Raw genomic sequence first — 17,949 nt, 5'->3', positions numbered from 1 at the left:
CAGTGTCCAATAGACGTTTGTAACCACTAAAACTCAACAAAACACTCTGTCGTCGTCGTGGCCAAAGGATAAAACGTCCGGTACATTCGTGTTGAGCGATGCACCCAAGTTCCAATCTCAGGCGTGTACCAATTTTTCTAATGAAATACGTACTCAACAAATGTTCACGATTGACTTCCACGGTGAAGGAATAACATCGTGTAATAAAAAACAAACTCGCAAAATTATAATTTGCGTAATTACTGGTGGTAGGACCTCTTGTGAGTCCGCGCGGGTAGGTAACACCGCCTTGCCTATTTCTGCCGTAAAGCAGTAATGCGTTTCGGTCTGAAGGGTAGGGCAGCCGTTGTAACTATACTGAGATCTTAGAACTTATATCTCAAGGTGGGTGGCGCATTTACGTTGTAGATGTCTATGGACTCCAGTAACCACGTAACACCAGGTGGGATGTGAGCTCGTCCACCCATCTAAGCAATAAAAAATAAATAAATAAAACTAACGTTCGTCTAATTTTGAATCATAGTAACGTGTTTCTTTACAAAAGAAAATTAAAGAAATTCTTACTTTGTCCGCAACTGCTTGTGAATGTACATAGCATTGCATAGAATTTTGGGCACAGCCTTCGGGTTCTGACTCAGCGATGCCATTTTGGAAATTATTCATCACAGATTCCCAGCTTTCTTCACTTAATTCACCGGTCATTACTTCCTCTTCGGTGAACTGTATGCCGATTAAGAATGTTGGACGAATCTGTGAAACAAAAAATATTTTTAATTCATATTATTAAATATTTTTTTTAAAGTAAGCATTTTTCAAAAAAACAGACAACCCACCGATATGAGCTTAAGCATAGAATTAGACCTAGAACTTGTAACGCTTCGCATTAGCAATTAACATATTATGTAGTTAAACGGCTCGTCTGTGCATTGATTGCAAAAGATGAACTATTTGTTCGTCTTATGTGTTATGTATAGGTAATATTAGTACGTAATAAACATTAGTTACATAATTTTAATAGACCAACTAGAAAAAAAAAGCCACCGGCCTCACATATCTTTAATGATTATTTGATTAAGATAAGCAATAGAAAAATATTAGACAATGACTTCAAGAAAAAACAAAAGAATTATACTCGTATTGAAAGAAAAAAATAACTATACATTGATTAACACAAACATTCCGCATACGCATAGTTTTTATCTAAGCCGTGTGGTAATAATGTTTTTATGTAAATCAATCCTTTTATTCTTTGGTGATATGGAATCAATTGAAAATCAGTAATCAGTTGTTCTTTAAAGCGCTGATAAGACCACGTATACGTGCATAAAAAGTGTTGTGCGGACACGAGTCTTCAAGGAAATTGTTTTATTGCTTAGACGAACGAAATATCGCCACTCACCTCGAGACGATGAGTTCAAGTCTCAATTCTATAGTACAACGGTTGCCCTACCCTTGAAACCGGTAGGAATTGGCGAAAGAAATAGGCTTAATTGTGGTAACTACCGGTGGAGTCGAACGAGATGCTTCATCACTACGAAGGTACGGTAAAGTACCTACCCCCATATTTCCTATCTCGTAATGAAAACCATCATCCTAGTAAATTCTGCCGCGAAGCAGCGATCCAGTTTAAAGACGGACAGGACAGTTCTACAGTACAATTGAGACTTCTGCCTCATTCATGTCTCAAGATGGACGGCGTCATTCACATTGTAATGTCTATTATTTCAACAATAAATAAGGTAAACTAATACTGAACAACACAAAAAAATATTTATTAGATAATAACGTTTCGGAAGACGAAACGGTATTAATTTCTGCACCGACGACGTAAGTGAAAAGAAATATTAATTTACATAAACATATATCGTTCTAATGTTTAAAAGTTTATAAAAATTTCATAAATGTGCCGAGTAAGTGTGCATTTAAAGTCGTCGTGGCCTAACGGATAAGACGTCCGGTGCATTCGTGTTGAGCGATGCACCGGTGTTCGAATCCCGCAGGCGGGTACCAATTTTTCAAATGAAATACGTACTCAACAAATGTTCACGATTGACTTCCACGGTGAAGGAATAACATCGTGTAATAAAAATGAAACCCGCAAAATTATAATTTGCGTAATTACTGGTGGTAGGACCTCTTGTGAGTCCGCGCGGGTGGGTACCACCACCCTGCCTATTTCTGCCGTGAAGCAGTAATGCGTTTCGGTTTGAAGGGTGGGGCAGCCGTCGTTACTATACTTGAGACCTTAGAACTTGTATCTCAAGGTGGGTGGCGCATTTACGTTGTGGATGTCTATGGGCTCCAGTAACCACTTAACATCAGGTGGGCTGTGAGCTCGTCCACCCATCTAAGCAATAAAAAAAAAAAAAAAAAAAAAAAAAGAGTAATACAAAGGTGTCTTGGTGACGCCCGTCCGCTTCAAACGAGGTCGTGGGCTGTATGTAACCAGTACTAACTACCCGCTACCCACCTATCGTTGTTTTCGGGAAAATCTCGACAAATACTTGTACATAGATATTTAAATTTGAACTATGTTCAAGCTCAGATCTCCTTCAGGCATGATGGAATTAAGAAAACCGTCTATTGTCATATTCCAGACAAGAAACAAAATGTGTTCAGACACAGATTTTGAAACATATTTCTGCTCAATTAAAGTTCACAGTTCTCTTCATTTACTATCTTAATTAAAAAAACTCCCGCCTCGTCCTTGTTTTCTTTTGTTTCTGCATCAAAACTGATAAATAGGGAAGTGCTGTGTTGAATATCCATACTATTATTTAAGGATGGTTCACACTGGCTAAGCGATGTGAAACCACGGAACGATGACCTCTTCCTCGCAGGTGGACGACCAAAGTTTCACAAACAAATTAACGCGTTTAGTAGAGCTGCATTGTCGAATGACAAAATTCATTAGCCTTTAACGGTTTTAGAATTAATTTTAGTAGGTTTAACTCTCGCAATATCTATACTCATATTATAAATACGAATGTTTGTTACTCAATCATTCAGAAATTCCTGATCGGATTTAGATGAAATTCCACACTAATAATTTTTACAACCTGGATGTTACTCTAGTAATATTTTATCATGGTAAATGAGATGGCCCGGCGAGACCTGGCATATATGCTACTTTACTGTCAGTAGCTTCAAGAGACTATTCGCTTTGATAGATGGGTGAGGTCACGGGGCCCAGCTTGAAAGGATTTGCCCTAGCAAGAGCAGTGCTTCGCTGAATCTACTACCGGGTCGGAAACGCGACCCGCTGAGAAGGTCCGAGTCGAAATTCAGTGGGTTGTGCTATAAATGTTAGTTCACTGTTTCGTGTTGTTTACGTACCAACGGATCTACAAATCGACTGGTATAAATAAACCACATAGTGAAACAAGTAACTTTTTATCTCGAGAAAATAAAATATATTGCATTATTTCTGAATTACAAATCTTAAACCTTAGAGTAATAATACAGCATATTATTTCTATGCCTCAAACTTATTAAATTTCTTTTAAATTGTAATTGTGCCATACCGGCATAAAAATGAATGACGCGTTAACTCGTCATTTTACTGAAAACGTTATTAAATATTCACTATGAAATGCTTCTTAGTCATAAGCGCTGTCCCCATTCTTTCGTCTCGACGTTCGACGTGACAGACCGTCGCTATCTTGGTTATCAAAGACCTATTCATTTTCGGCCTAATTCTTTCTTCAATAAACTATCTCCTCCGGTTCACGTATTATGCATTTATTTTAATTATGATAATGCAATATTAAAACTGTGAACATATTTTTTTTATCGAACGCTATCATATCGCTTGACGGTATGCACTAGCGTTAGTTCCGTAGCGAGTGCTAGTGAGTCCTGCGTAAGACAACCGGCGAATATGATTTTGGCGGTCGTTGCCGGCGAAGATACACGTGCTTCAAAAAAGTTATTATACAAAAATTCCGGCTCGTGAATATTACTATGAAGTATTTATTTTTGGATCTGCATCGTATCAGTTGAGGTACTTCGTTTTGAATATTGAATTTTAGTGAAAGTGCTTTACAAGAAATATTTTTACAATTTTGTGATCACCGTATAAATGAAAGTGTGATAAAAAAAATATGTTTTGTGATTCCTAAATTCTACTTAGATTTATAGGCTTTTAAATAGCAGATTATTGAAGAAAAATTAGAAAAATATAGAATTTAATTTTAATTTAAAGATTACCCCCAGAATAAGCTAGATTTAGATCACCATTGATTTTAATTAGGTTGATTTTTGAGGGCTTTTCTTTACTATTAAATTTTATTTACGCCCATTGATTTTTAACGCTTTTATTCAGACCACATTTGGTACACAGAAAGTGAAAGCCTTGGATGACCTATTTTCAAACTCGTTCCGGGAGCACAGCATTAACTCACGTTTAAACAAAGTTGTTATAAATATTATATTAGTCTTATATATTCTGAATTACGTATGAGGTCTTGAAATTTTTTATAAAAAAACCCACGATATATTATTGTGTATAATATCCTGTAGCATTTTATTTAGCGAGCACGTATTTTGAGGGTAGCACGTTCACTATCAGTGTTATCGTATCATGATTAAAGTGAATTTACCTATTGCACTAACAACTAATAAATGCACAATCGAAGACAGTAATCAATATAAACGTGACATAATAAATTTCGGTGCATTTCCTGTGTCATTGTGGAGATAAGGCTTAAAGTTATGTAAGAGCAGGCGTAATAGTTACTTTCATTTTAGAATATTAAAAAAAAAAATCGTATTCCGATCTAAATATTAAGGTGCATAGTACAATTTTCATGGGTAACATTTTACTGAACACAGTATATTATTATGATTTCATTAAAGCCATTCATGAACAAAGTACTAGGCAACAAAGGTCAATACCCGGAGACATTTATTTTAAACGCAAACAGTGCTAGCAAACACAGTATTTACGTACTTTAAAAAAAAAATTAACGTTCTACTTTTAATTAAACATAATAGTGCACATCAGCTAGTTGCAAAAATAAAGGGCAGTATTTGTTTTGTTAACACGTTTGTAGTTCTTCTGGTAAAGACAAATGTTAATCACAATTTATGACAAGGATAAGCAAAAAAAAAATTGGTTTTGGTAAAATATAAAAAAAAAGGTTTGAATACATATGTAGAGTATACGACTCATCGGATTTTAAGACGTCGCCATGACTTATTGAAATCGGCGATAGCAGGCACAGCCCGGATCTTTTTCTAGAATTTCATTTGAAGAATGACAAAAAATCTGAACTACTTCAAACGGTTTTTTTTTGTCTCTCTATTTATTCACTTATTCGGTCGAGCATCGAGAAATTGTTTTCTGATGGTGGATAAGTGTGAGTACTGAAATATTGGGAGTCCAAGATGCAACAATGAAACGACATTTTTCACAAACCAGATAAACAAATTCAAAGTAGGCTGGCGAATAGATAATAATGCAACATAACAGACAAACATCTAAGCGGTCTAAAAGTTCTAAAGGAAGTAGGAGTAAGGTACAAATGCTTTCAGGAAATCCTTTTAATGAATATCGTGTTAAATATTCTGAGATAATTCAGTTTTTCAAGACGTCATGAGAGCTAGTGAAATGTAGGTAGGTGTATTCCCATTTATGAGACAACAACATTGAATCAAATAACATGGAATAGGTAATAAACGGTCTAAGAAAATTGTTATGTCAAATAAATTAGAAAATGTTAAGAAAAAGTGATTATGTCATACTGTACTTGATAAATTGACGAAGATTTATTTATACATATATATAAACTTGAAGGTCAAATTGAATTTTCTGTTTCTAGTGGAGTGTGATTGTAAGAACGCACTGTTCTCGTTCGTAGAATTATACCTAATATTTTATATTTATTTCCAGTCGGAGGCTCAACAAGGTTTCAAGCGCCTCTTTTTTCATATACATATTCCTATTATAGTGAATTTTTGGTACATCCTTTTTAAATACATTATTTCAAGATAATTATTTTTACGAAAACAATATTCGGATGTTTTTATGTAAGTAGACTAAGTATATTGATTCTATTTTCGAGTTTATATATGATGTCTTTGTTAATCCACAATTTTAAGAAAGATAAAAAGATCTATTTTAGATATTATTTGGTACCTCAATTAAAATCAGTTAAGTGACGACTTCGGTCTTGCTAACACTTTCGCGTTTTTTTTTTCCAGATCTACCATAATTTAAAATGATACCAACACTTATAGCGACGTTCGGTTTAGCATCGGGTTTGGCAATTACATATTACTTATTTAAATCGCCGAACCCACCAGAATTAGATCTCCAAAAATGGTGGGGCAGTGGATCTCCTGTTGCAGTAGTAGACACATCTATTAGACCCTTCAAAATTGAATTTAATTATACGGTACGTCGTTTGTCAAGTCTATATTCTGCAGTCTCAATTACCAAATATTTGCGTGCTTTATTAGAAAGTTTACATTACAGATGATTAAAGACTTAAAAGAGAGATTGCATAATCGTCGAACATTTACAAAACCGCTTCAAGGTATCCAATCTGAATACGGTATTAATACCATCTATTTGGAAACGGTCCTCGATTATTGGGTTGAAGATTACGACTTTAAAAAAAGAGCGGACCTATTGAATATGTTTCCCCATTACAAAACAAATATTCAAGGGCTCGACATTCATTTCATCAGAGTAAAGCCCGACGTGGAGGATATCGAGGTTCTGCCGCTTTTGATGTTGCACGGATGGCCTAGTTCTTCGAAAGAGTTCGACAAAGTTATACCAATGCTGACGAGGCCTAGAGTAGGCTATAATTTTGTTTTCGAAGTAATCGCCGCCGATTTACCTGGTTACGGATTTTCTGAAGTGAGTTAAATTTCGCTTAACCCTTTTAGTGCTGAGCTTATATTGACATATTTTGCATAAAATTCTAAGAGATTTTTGAAAAGTAATTTTTAAAAAATTTAACTTAAAATAATTTTAAATGGTTATTTATAAATGTTATTAACTTATTTAAAACTTTGTACATGCGCGAGCTAAGATACGTCCGTTCTGGTCGATACCCAACACCTATAATCAAACTGCGCAATAGTCGATATTCCGACGCTCCGGACTTTATACGCATTAATAAAGAGTCGATCTATCGACGGTTCCCGATCTAAGGGTTAAAGTTGTAACAAATAAATACTAAATTGCCCTACTAAAAATCATCAAAAAACAAAATGGATTAGAAGAAGCACGCCGTAACAAAATACGAACTTTAATTTGACAAGTTTTAAGTGAAGTTTATTATAAATTATACTCTTTTTCAATGTACAATTAAAATGTATAGAGAATCACTTTACATATTCGATTACGGAACCCTAAATACGGTGCGGTCACTATCGGGGTCACTTAGCCACTGTTACACGTGTCTGTTTTTTGCCGAGATCACGTTCAAGCATGACAATCAAATCACAACATAGTATCCGTAAAGTCTGAGTGTACGGTAAATACAAATTTGGCAAAAAACGCCATTATTCTATGTATAATAATTTTTTTATTGCTGAAGATGAGAAGCGAATTCCGTTTTTGTGTTTTACTTCAAATTTGTAGCGGATAGAACAGTGGCTCATATTTAATATCGCGTAAACGGATAATCTTTTCTTGAAGGTCTTCTTATGTCGTTTTTAGTCACGTAGTACTTTAGAGATCCTCATAAAATAGTTTTTTGTAGGTGAGGATTTTTAAATTATATTCGTGTATTCGTTAAAATGTGTCACAAGCACGATAGTTAAAAATGTCACTGATTTCAGGGTACGAACAAACCCGGTCTCAATCCAGTTCAAATTGGTGTGATAATGCGAAATTTAATGATGCGGCTAGGCTTCGAAAAGTTCTACATTCAGGCTGGAGACTGGGGTTCGCAATGCGCAACGCATATGGCCACCTTGTTCCCTGAACAAGTCCTAGGGTAAGTGATCATTGGCGCGGTCATAAGGTCATAAGGCGCAAATTAATTTTTATAAGTTTAACATCAAACCAGAGCCACCAGACCATATATGTTTTAAAATCAAGATCCCCAAAATTTAAGTCATGGTATTAAGAGGAAACAATTCAGATTTTCAATGATATAGACATCAGAACTAAATTGTTACAAGGAAAATTCTATACTATTTTGGAACTGCAATATCTCCTTTTTAATCAGTTTATGGAATAATTGAATTTGTGAAAAGGCTCGATTCCAAAAAATAGAAACAACATTTTATTTGTGGTTTTAAACTTACTGTGATGCATTGTGATTGATATAATTTCAAACTTACACTTTTTTATTTATTGCTTAGATGAGTGGACGAGCTCACAGCCCACCTGGTGTTAAGTGGTTACTGGAGCCCATAGACATCCACAACGTAAATGCGCCACCCACCTTGAGATATAAATTCTAAGGTATAGTTACAACGGCTGCCCCGCCCTTCAAACCGAAACGCATTACTGCTTCACGGCAGAAATAGGCAAGGTGGTGGTACCTACCCGTGCGGACTCACATGAGGTCCTACCACCAGTGAAAATACATAATTTTAATAAAATAATAATAATGGTAATAAAAGTAATATGATATATCGATATGAATGATTGTGTACGAGTAAAAGACGAAAAACCAATTTTCTGCTTTGTTGTTTCGATAAATGATGCCATGTAGTCGCTCAGTAAGACGGGTTTTATGTAAATCCTATACAGAATGAATTTTTCATCTAACATGGCATACATAATAACTACGCATATACATTTTATAAGTTGCCATGGTAACGGTTGCTATGGCACTAACACTTTACCAGAGAGTTGACACAAGCAACTCTTTACCGCGGGAAAATTCAATTTGCTTCATTATTACTTGCCTATTTCTGCCGTGAAGCAGTAATGCGTTTCGATTTGAAGGGTGGGGCGGCCGTCGTAACTATACTTGAGACCTTAGAACTTATATCTCAAGGTGGGTGGCGCATTTACGTTGTAGACGTCTATGGGCTCCCGTAACCACTTAACACGAGGTGGGCGGTGAGGTCGTTCACTCATCAAAGCAAAAAAAAAGAACTGATTAAGAAATTGAACACCGATGAAATGGCGGGACGTGTCTAGTATTATTATGGAAGTAAATATACATAAATATAATTATCGATATTATAAAAACGAAAGTGCGTTTGGGTATTTGTTTTTTTGCTCTCACGTCTTATTTACGGTAGATATAAGTGATCAATACGAAAATGTTCGAATACGCTGTGAGGGGTACCTTTTATCCCAAAAAAATGCCATTCCCGAGAGATTAAATTTTTTGTCATACATTAACGGGAGTTATTTTGCAAAAAAATACAATATTTAATTAGCAGTAATCTACCGACCAATTAATTAACCAGGTGGAACTATAATAGTTAGGATTTATGTTTCTTTCATAATTTATTAAATTTAACAAGACATTCATATTGATACTTGAACTCTTTAATACTACTTTTAGCTTATGACTATTTTTGAAAGTGTTCTTAAAACTGATTTCCTTTTCTTTTTTATTATTTTGTTGTCTTTTTCTTAATTACCTTCAATCTTAATTTCAGCTTGCACACAAACATGCCACTATCATCGAAGCCAGTTAGTACGTTAAAATTAATATTAGGCGCTTTAGTACCAAGATTAGCCGTCGACCGGAAGTATGCTGATAGAATATATCCATTAAAAAATCTTTTCTCGTATTTGCTCAGAGAAAGCGGATATTTTCATATTCAAGCTACGAAACCAGATACGATTGGTGAGTATCCCTCGTGTTTCAATGACTTTTAAACAAACGATCTCACGGTCTGTCGTCTGTTAATTTATTATAGAAACGATACCACATTGTTTCATAAATACCAGTCATAAATACATGGAGTCGGAAGTCTTAATTTTAAAAAGCCGCCCCATTTTTCTTCGATTTTCACGATTCGTAGATACAATTAGAACTACGTTTACGGTTTAATCTTACCATTGTATTATTGTTACACTGTTTCCGATGCTTAGAATACTTTACATTTTTCCTAACACGAAGTTTTCGAATACACGAGATTAAACCGTTTAAAAAAAAGGAAGTTAATTATGGTCCACAATATTACTAGTTGGTCTTGAAACCGAAACATAACAATGAGGCCTACTAAATACTACTATGAGACCTAAATACTAAATAATAATTACTCAAAGACTTATTCTGAAGCATAATCATGACATTTCTTTATTATTTCGCTAAAAACGCCGACTCGTTTGACATTCGTATGTAACTTGACTTATGCCATTTATGAAGTTTCCGATGTTCTTGGATTATGAATGAGCAACGAAAGGTATTTTAGAATTAGAGAATTTTAGAATTCCTTTACCAGAGTCTAATTAAGGACCATTCGTTAAATTAACCATATTATGTACTATTACGACACCGGTTTGCTGTTTATGTGTTTCCAAGTTCTTTTGTTAATTCCTCTATAAATATCAACTACGTCATTTCGCAGGGGTGGCACTAACGGATTCGCCATCAGGTTTAGCAGCGTATATAATTGAAAAGATGGCCATTTGCAGCAGTAGAATAGAACTCGACACGCCACACGGAGGCCTTCAACATTTAGACTTGGACGACGTTTTGGATACAGTCACTATAACGTGGATGAACAACTGCATTGTTACATCCATGAGACTGTATGCAGAAGGATTCGCACTGCCCGAAGTGCAGACAGTTCATGAGTGAGTTCTCTATTATTTACGTTTTTAAAACCTCAAAAAAAAATCAAACCCACAAAATTATAATTTGCGTAATTACTGGTGGTAGGACCTCTTGAGAGTCCGCGCGGGTAGGTACCTGCCTATTTCTGCCGTGAAACAGTAATACGTTTCGGTTTGAAGGGTGGGACAGCCGTTGTAACTATACTTGAGACATTAGAGCTTATATCTCAAGGTGGGTGGCGCATTTACGTTGTACATGTCTATGGGCTCCAGTAACCACTTAACACCCGGTGGGCTGTGAGCTCGTCCACACATCTCAGCAATAAATAAAAAAAAACGTTTTTTGTACATGACGAAATCTTTGAACGTAATTTCCATTAAATTCAAGACGTTCGATTAACATGAAAATTTGCACACGCATCGAAGACGGATGAATGAATAGAATAATTTTATAATTTCGCTCTAATATCGCGATCAGCATTAAAAGGAGAAAAAATACTAAATTATTGTTAGTTTTGCTCTTTAAGCGTTTTTTTTAAATTTCAAAGCTAAAGAACGTTTTGAAGAACTATTTGTTAGACTGGAAAGTATATAATGAATTTGTTAATTAATAGTCAAATTAGTAGCACCACTGCATTAATAAAGTTGAAGGGAAAAACGCCACGCCATGTATAACGAAATCCCTTTTTACAGCATACCGACCTACGTACCTACTGCTGCAATAAACTTCTTATACGAAGTTATTTACCAACCGGACTGGATTCTGAGGGACAAATTCAAGAACTTGGTTAGGTCAACCGTTATAGAATCGGGGGGACATTTCGCCGCCATGCAGACACCCAACTTGCTGACCGACGACATTTTCGATTCCGCTGTGGAATTCTTGAAGTTTCACGAGAAAAACAAACGAATTCGAGACCAAAATTATTAGTGAAAACTAATCGTAGACTTACTAAAGACAAATCAGATTTTAAAGTTCGCTGAACTCATTTATTCCAGTCATTGTACCGAACTTTATTTTTTGATTTGTTTTTATAATAATAAAAAATGTAATATAGGATAGCAAAAAAAATACACAGCAGTTATTTTAGGTAAGTTAGTTTTAAGTTCTTTCTCGTAGTTTATTTGCATTAATCTAATAATGCATGCAGTGCATTGGCACTACTGAGCTTTCCAAGTAAAATTGAATATTTAGAAACAATTTTAGGTATCAACTTTTTAACGCATTTTCATTCATACCTACGCGGAATACAAACGAGGCTGAATAGGATAAAACCATTTTTAGTACATTAATAGAATTATTCTAGTATCTATATTCTCTGTAGACATGAATTAAAATGCTAGAACTGTTTAGAAAATTCTAGAATTTTATCTGTAAGTGACTGGCTCGGGTTGAACTAAGCATTTTAGTTATGTATGACGGTGTGCTTGCTTGATATCGTTCGTTCTAGATATAATATTACACGAATGACTTGATATATCTATTTATATCTTGAATAAAGCAGCTGGACGACTCATGAATCGAAGTTTAGATGAAATATTACATTTGACATTTGTATTATTTTTAATTTAGTTTAAGGTTATTTTGGTAATAATAATAATAATAACATAATAAAATGTATCATAATAATTGCGACCGAATCTGATTTGTGTGTTCAAATGTTAATTATGTATGTTCAATCGTATTAATTTATAATTGTGAAATGATGTCTTAATTATTTGTGCATAAAGAACATTTTAACAATTTAAACAATAATGTCGTTCGAGATATGGATATAAGTAAATAGCAAATTTTTCGTATTACTACGATCGATTTTAATGTAATGAACATAATATTAAATAAATTAGGCCTAAGCTTACATTGCCATTATATTAGCCAAATGTTATGTGTTTGTTTCGTATTAGTTACATAAGTTAACTTTTAGTTTCTATGACCTACATTATTATTTGACAATCATGATATAAGGTTATTATTGGCCCGAAAGTATTACTAATGTAATGATTACTAATCTAATGTAATGATACGAAATATATTATACAATACTAATTCGAACTCACTTGTTTTTGTTCAATAAATTCTTCCAATTTAGGGGGCGCAAAGAAACCTGGGACGAGGAAGTCACTTCTAGGGCTGAACTGCTCCACCTTCATGCGTCCACCCAAGTTGAATTTCGCACCAGCGTAATATAAATTCCTGTGAAACAAATTATATTATTAGTGCAAAAAAGGTGCGTGTAACTTTGTGCACATGAAAGAAGTGAAACTTCTTTTGCGGTGGGTACTATTGTGGTTTTCTTTATTTTTTATCCTTAAATCAAATTGGTCTTTTAATAGGGAATAAGAGAAACGACCTAGCTCGCTTTGTCCTTTCCCTCTCTCCACAGTCGAGTGGTTTGCGAGTTAGATTAAAATATCGATATAAGAAAGCAGAATTGTCGTAACTTGAAAAAACCAACCAGAGCCATATGTATAACATAAAATGGTAAAAAGTGATTTAACTCAAAATGTAAGTTTCTCCCGTCGATATACAAATAGTGTCCATTTGTATTCACGGCCCACATAATGTGAAATGGTAGCTGGACCTCTAATGTCAATATCGTAGGATATTGTTGTAGGACCTCTTGTGAGTCCGCGCGGGTAGGTACCACCACCCTGCCTATTTCTGCCGTGAAGCAGTAATGCGTTTCGGCTTGAAGGGTGGGATGGCCGTTGTAACTATACTTGAGACCTTAGAACTTATATCTCAAGGTGGGTGGCGCATTTACGTCGTAAATGTCTATGGGCTCCAGTAACCACTTAACACCAGTGGGCTGTGAGCTCGTCCACCCATCTAAGCAATAAAAAAAAACTGTTCCCGTTCAGTGACTTAGTATTATTTTTATTTTCAGCTTTTATTTTTGCATTAGTGTCGTTCGAAAATAGAACACGCGAACTTGATTTAAAAAAAAAAAACATAGTCACCTGTTACTGATCAGCTTGCCCTTGATGTTCGTTAGTTGACCCTCGTTCATGTTCGGAAACTTGTGGTGCAGGTACAGGCTGGCGGCGAACTTCAAGAACGAGTCCCCCAGTGTCTCCGGTCGCTCCAGATCGAAGGTATCATTGGAGTTGATCGTGGTGAGCGCGGCGAGCACGTCTCTCAGTTCCGGACCTCGCCCGGTCGGCGTCTTCTTTAATATTTCGATTTTATCAACGTACCTACGAACAGAAGATCGTAGTAAAAGTACAAGAACAAATAAGTAGTTTAATTTTCATACAAGCAGACATTGGCCAAAGCAAATGTAAGGTATAGCTGTCCCAACCTTCAAACAGAAGCACATGATTATTTAGTAAAAACTAACAAAATACGCTTTTATAGAAAATCCAACTAAAAAATAGAAAATAAATCTTAATAAATTTGAATTAAAAATAGTGTAAGATAAAATGGTTTTATAGTAAAAAAAGCGTCGGGTGCTTTTCAGAATATTATCCAAATAACCCTTCTACTCATATCTGTTCATAAAATATTTATAATTACTGATACCATGCACCCCACGCTTTTTTTTCAATAAAATCATTTTTTCTTACAACACATCGGTCCTTAATAAGTATACCAAATTTCGAGTTAATCCGACGTTTTGAAGGGGGTCAAAATTATGTTCAAAGATTCCGTTACATATTAACATACATACGTCTGAAGCTAATAAAAGCGTATTAAAACTAGTGTTTTATGCAATCGCTATTTTTATATTTAGATATTTTCTATATTTGTAAGAATTCCTTACTTGATGGGCGGCGGTGCTATAGCTGGGGCCTTAGGAACGATTCTCGGCGGGGAACAAGGGTTGTTCGATGCAGACGATATCGGAGCCGACACAAACTCGTCGTAACATTCTATGTCCATTAACGTGATGGTCGACAAGTTACGCTCTACGTCGATGGGTTCGATTCGTTGCTGTTTAGTAAAAAAAAGTTTTTAATCCTTTTAAAAAGCGATCGGGTCATTATTTGGTGCACAGGCAATTTGTTTTTTTTTTTTTTATTGCTTAGATGGGTGGACGAGCTCACAGCCCACCTGGTGTTAAGTGGTAACTGGAGCCCATAGACATCCACAACGTAAATGCGCCACCCACCTTGAGATATCTAAGGTCTCAAGTATAGTTACAACGGCTGCCCCACCCTTCAAACCGAAACGGATTACTGCTTCACGGCAGAAATAGGCAGGGTGGTGGTGCCTACCCGCGCGGACTCACAAGAGGTCCTACCACCAGTAATTACGCAAATTATAATTTTGCGGGTTTCATTTTTGTTACACGATGTTATTCCTTCACCGTGGAAATCAATCGTGAGCATTTGTTGAGTTCATTAGAAAAATTGGTACCCGCCTGAAATTCGAACACCGGTACATCGCTCAACACGAATGCACCAAACGTCTTATCCGTTAGGCCACGACGACTTCAAAAATTTTTCAAGCTGTCTTATTATGGTGACTAAAATACATTTTCTTAACCACAAATTAAATGCAACATTATAAATATTTTCGTTACATTCTGTTTGCCACAGTGCTAAATTAAATCGCAAATTTCAAATGACGAAGTCTTTTACTGGACCACCTACCCAAAAAACAGCATTTATCCAATTAAGTCATGAAAGAAAATAAAAAAAATAGTTAATAATACTTTAAATTTCTTTTTTTTTCGCTAATTATGAAATAAAAATACTTTGAACCTACGTGCACAGTTCAGCGTATTCCTACTTTGCATACAACAGTACTTCTCGATTTAGCAAATTTATACGGATTGATAAGGGTATTGCTTAAATCTTACGTTAAGGATCTATTTTCCCATATCGGGCAAATATTTGTGTTATGAACAAATTTCTTTAATATCCCCATATACATTATGTATTTATGTTAACGTTGGTAAGTTTTCATAAAGTTCACTGGTTTCCATAGTACAACTGAGTTTCTTAATTTGGATTTTGGATCTTTCAGATGATCTTGTGCGATTAGTAAATGATTTTTTATTCAAGACCGCTTAAAAAATAATCAAATTTATGTTTTTAACAATGCTCTTGGTTTCTATGTATGAGTTGAATTCAAACTTATACTTATTCTTTATTATTTGTGGTGTCCAATTGTTATGTACACATTATTTAGTCAATATACTAGTTGGTGGTATGACAGAAAGTTATCATAGCTATATAATTCTTTAAATAATATACAAAGACAAAACAGTTGGGTACCATTTTCTCCTGCGTTTTTCAACCGATAATCTTCTTTGTTTTTTATTTGTTCTTTTGTAGCCATTGATGAGCTTTAGTTATAATTAATAATCTTTATAAGTTTTTTTATTTTTTTTCATCAAGATGTCAATTGTGAAACAAAAGAAAATGCAGTACACAAACGAAAGCCTTGAGGTATCAGTAATTGTGGTCCAATTTTTATTATGAATACTGAGGTATACCTACTAGAGGTATCAAAAATACTTACATCCCAGGGGTACTCTTTGTCGATTTTCTTTCTTTGTAGTTTATATAAGCTCTTTTTTAACGGTACAACTTTCTTCAAACAATCATCTGTGCCTTTGTGTATTCTAAAATACAAACAATAAATACAACTTTATGTTTCATAGAAATTTTCAGTTACGTAAAACAAGTAATTTTATCGGGAATTATGAGACATTTGAGGTGAAATTAGTTCTACTTTTTAAATATCTTTTCTTAAGCTAGATTTTTGAAATGTCTATTTTAGTGCTAGAAGCGTTATCATTTTAGGCTTAAATGAGCCTTTTTTTGCTGTATTGCTGATATATCTTAGTGACTCAAAATTAATCTCTAAATGCTAATTTACTAATATTTAAAATTAATTCTCTTTTTTGTTTCTATTCGTTCCAGCATTGTATTTACGATTGAGTTAAAAGTTCTTGATCGTACTTTCGAGAATGAATCTGTAATAGTACAGTAGTGGCAGGAATTCCTAGCCGGTAATAAAATGAAAGAAATACGATGTGAAAATATGATTACCTGTCAATAGTGTGGACATGAAGTGGTTCTTCAACTTGGGACAATAATGAATTTATGGCTATATACCGGTCCACTTGTATCGGTTGAAATGATTCCGCTACAATCAATGTAAAACATCGATAACTTTTAAAAATCGAAAAAATAAACATATTTTTTTAATCGATGTTGCCTAACTCTTAATAGAGATAAACAAAAACAACTCTTACTTTTAATTAATGACACTTACTTTTTTTCAAAATTGGTTGCCCGTATTTAGTGGCGTTTGATATTTCCACGAGCAATTCATGTGCCACTAACAACATGTGAACTCTGAAATAAAATTCAATCTAATATTTAATAACACTGATTTAATATAAATGTTAATGGAATGTTCGCCGGTAGTGTCTTAAGAGTCCGCACGGATGGGTACAACCCCCCTGCTTATTCCTCTGCGAAACAGCAATGTGTTTCGGTTTGAAGGGTGGAGCAGCCTATATACTTTAAAAATAAGACTTAAAATTCATGTTTCAAAATGGGTGGCGGCGTTTACGTTGTTGATGTCTATGGGTACCGATGACCACTTAACACCAGGGGTCCTTGACCTCGTTTACTCAACAATGCTATAAAAATAATAATAATGATAAATTAAGAAAACTTTATGATTACCTGTGAATAATACTGGGCAGTAGCGTTGCCTTATACCACAGTACTCCTGGGTAATCGTATTTAATACAGAATTCCGGTATAAATATCTCTGCAAATCCCTTCGGTTTATCGTCGCCGAACGCAATCGATATCATCTTCAGCTGCTTGTCTGTGAACGCTTTGAGCGTAGCCGCCCGGGGCAGGAGGCAGTTCATCCGCGTGCTTATGTTACGTACCTAAATGTTTTTGACAAAATTTTAATAACGCTAGTCAGTAATTACTTCCACACTCGTATTAGCTGGTACTATGGCTGCCTATGCCTCTTTACTGTAATGCAAGATTGCCGCAAGCAAAAGCTTTTTACGTTGCAAGAGATGATCATGACTTTTGAAGCTGTTAATCGAATGATACAGACATTTCTGGTCTGAGTTGTTTGGTGGCGCCACCATCGTTAAGGCCGTACGCTCGGCTGTCCTTACGAGACAATAAAAATGTCGCGATGTCTATGGTATGAAGGTAATAAAAGGCGGGCCTTGTGATTCGTCAGCTATTTGTTCATATTACAAAAAGTTTATGTTTTTATTAGAGAATGGATATTTATTTATTAATTA

At 35.0% G+C, this 17,949-nt stretch overlaps 2 protein-coding genes across 3 annotated transcripts in view; one reads left to right on the top strand and one right to left on the bottom strand.

The window, feature by feature from the left end:
- The window catches only part of dcr-2 (dicer-2), a 49,045-nt gene that overhangs the window by 11,056 nt on the left and 20,040 nt on the right, over positions 1-17,949 (bottom strand). For both annotated transcript variants that reach the window (XM_089737835.1, XM_089737834.1), the window contains exons 21-28: positions 17,360-17,574; positions 16,941-17,023; positions 16,715-16,811; positions 16,182-16,284; positions 14,476-14,645; positions 13,673-13,909; positions 12,770-12,905; positions 565-750 (exon numbers count right to left, since the gene is read on the bottom strand). In XM_089737835.1, the coding sequence (XP_089593961.1) occupies positions 565-750; positions 12,770-12,905; positions 13,673-13,909; positions 14,476-14,645; positions 16,182-16,284; positions 16,715-16,811; positions 16,941-17,023; positions 17,360-17,574 (1,227 nt within the window). The remainder of the gene's footprint in view (positions 1-564; positions 751-12,769; positions 12,906-13,672; positions 13,910-14,475; positions 14,646-16,181; positions 16,285-16,714; positions 16,812-16,940; positions 17,024-17,359; positions 17,575-17,949) is intronic.
- On the top strand, positions 5,968-12,764 carry Jheh-lp1 (juvenile hormone epoxide hydrolase-like protein 1). Its single transcript, XM_028177754.2, has 7 exons — positions 5,968-6,030; positions 6,205-6,398; positions 6,479-6,868; positions 7,798-7,955; positions 9,586-9,776; positions 10,504-10,732; positions 11,405-12,764. The coding sequence occupies exons 2-7, from the start codon at positions 6,222-6,224 to the stop codon at positions 11,640-11,642; spliced, it is 1,383 nt and encodes a 460-aa protein (XP_028033555.2). The 5' UTR covers positions 5,968-6,030; positions 6,205-6,221; the 3' UTR covers positions 11,643-12,764.

Source organism: Bombyx mandarina, chromosome 23 (assembly GCF_030267445.1).
Source record: "Bombyx mandarina strain Sakado chromosome 23, ASM3026744v2".
In the NCBI taxonomy this organism is placed as follows: Eukaryota; Metazoa; Arthropoda; class Insecta; order Lepidoptera; family Bombycidae; genus Bombyx; species Bombyx mandarina.
This window is presented reverse-complemented; position numbering and strand designations above follow the sequence as displayed.

Coding starts and splice junctions, on each gene's coding strand:
- Jheh-lp1 (XM_028177754.2), top strand. CDS start 6,222: ATGATACCAACACTTATAGCGACGTTCGGTTTAGCATCGGGTTTGGCA. Junction 6,399..6,478: donor AAATTGAATTTAATTATACG/GTACGTCGTTTG, acceptor TTTACATTACAG/ATGATTAAAGACTTAAAAGA. Junction 6,869..7,797: donor CTGGTTACGGATTTTCTGAA/GTGAGTTAAATT, acceptor CACTGATTTCAG/GGTACGAACAAACCCGGTCT.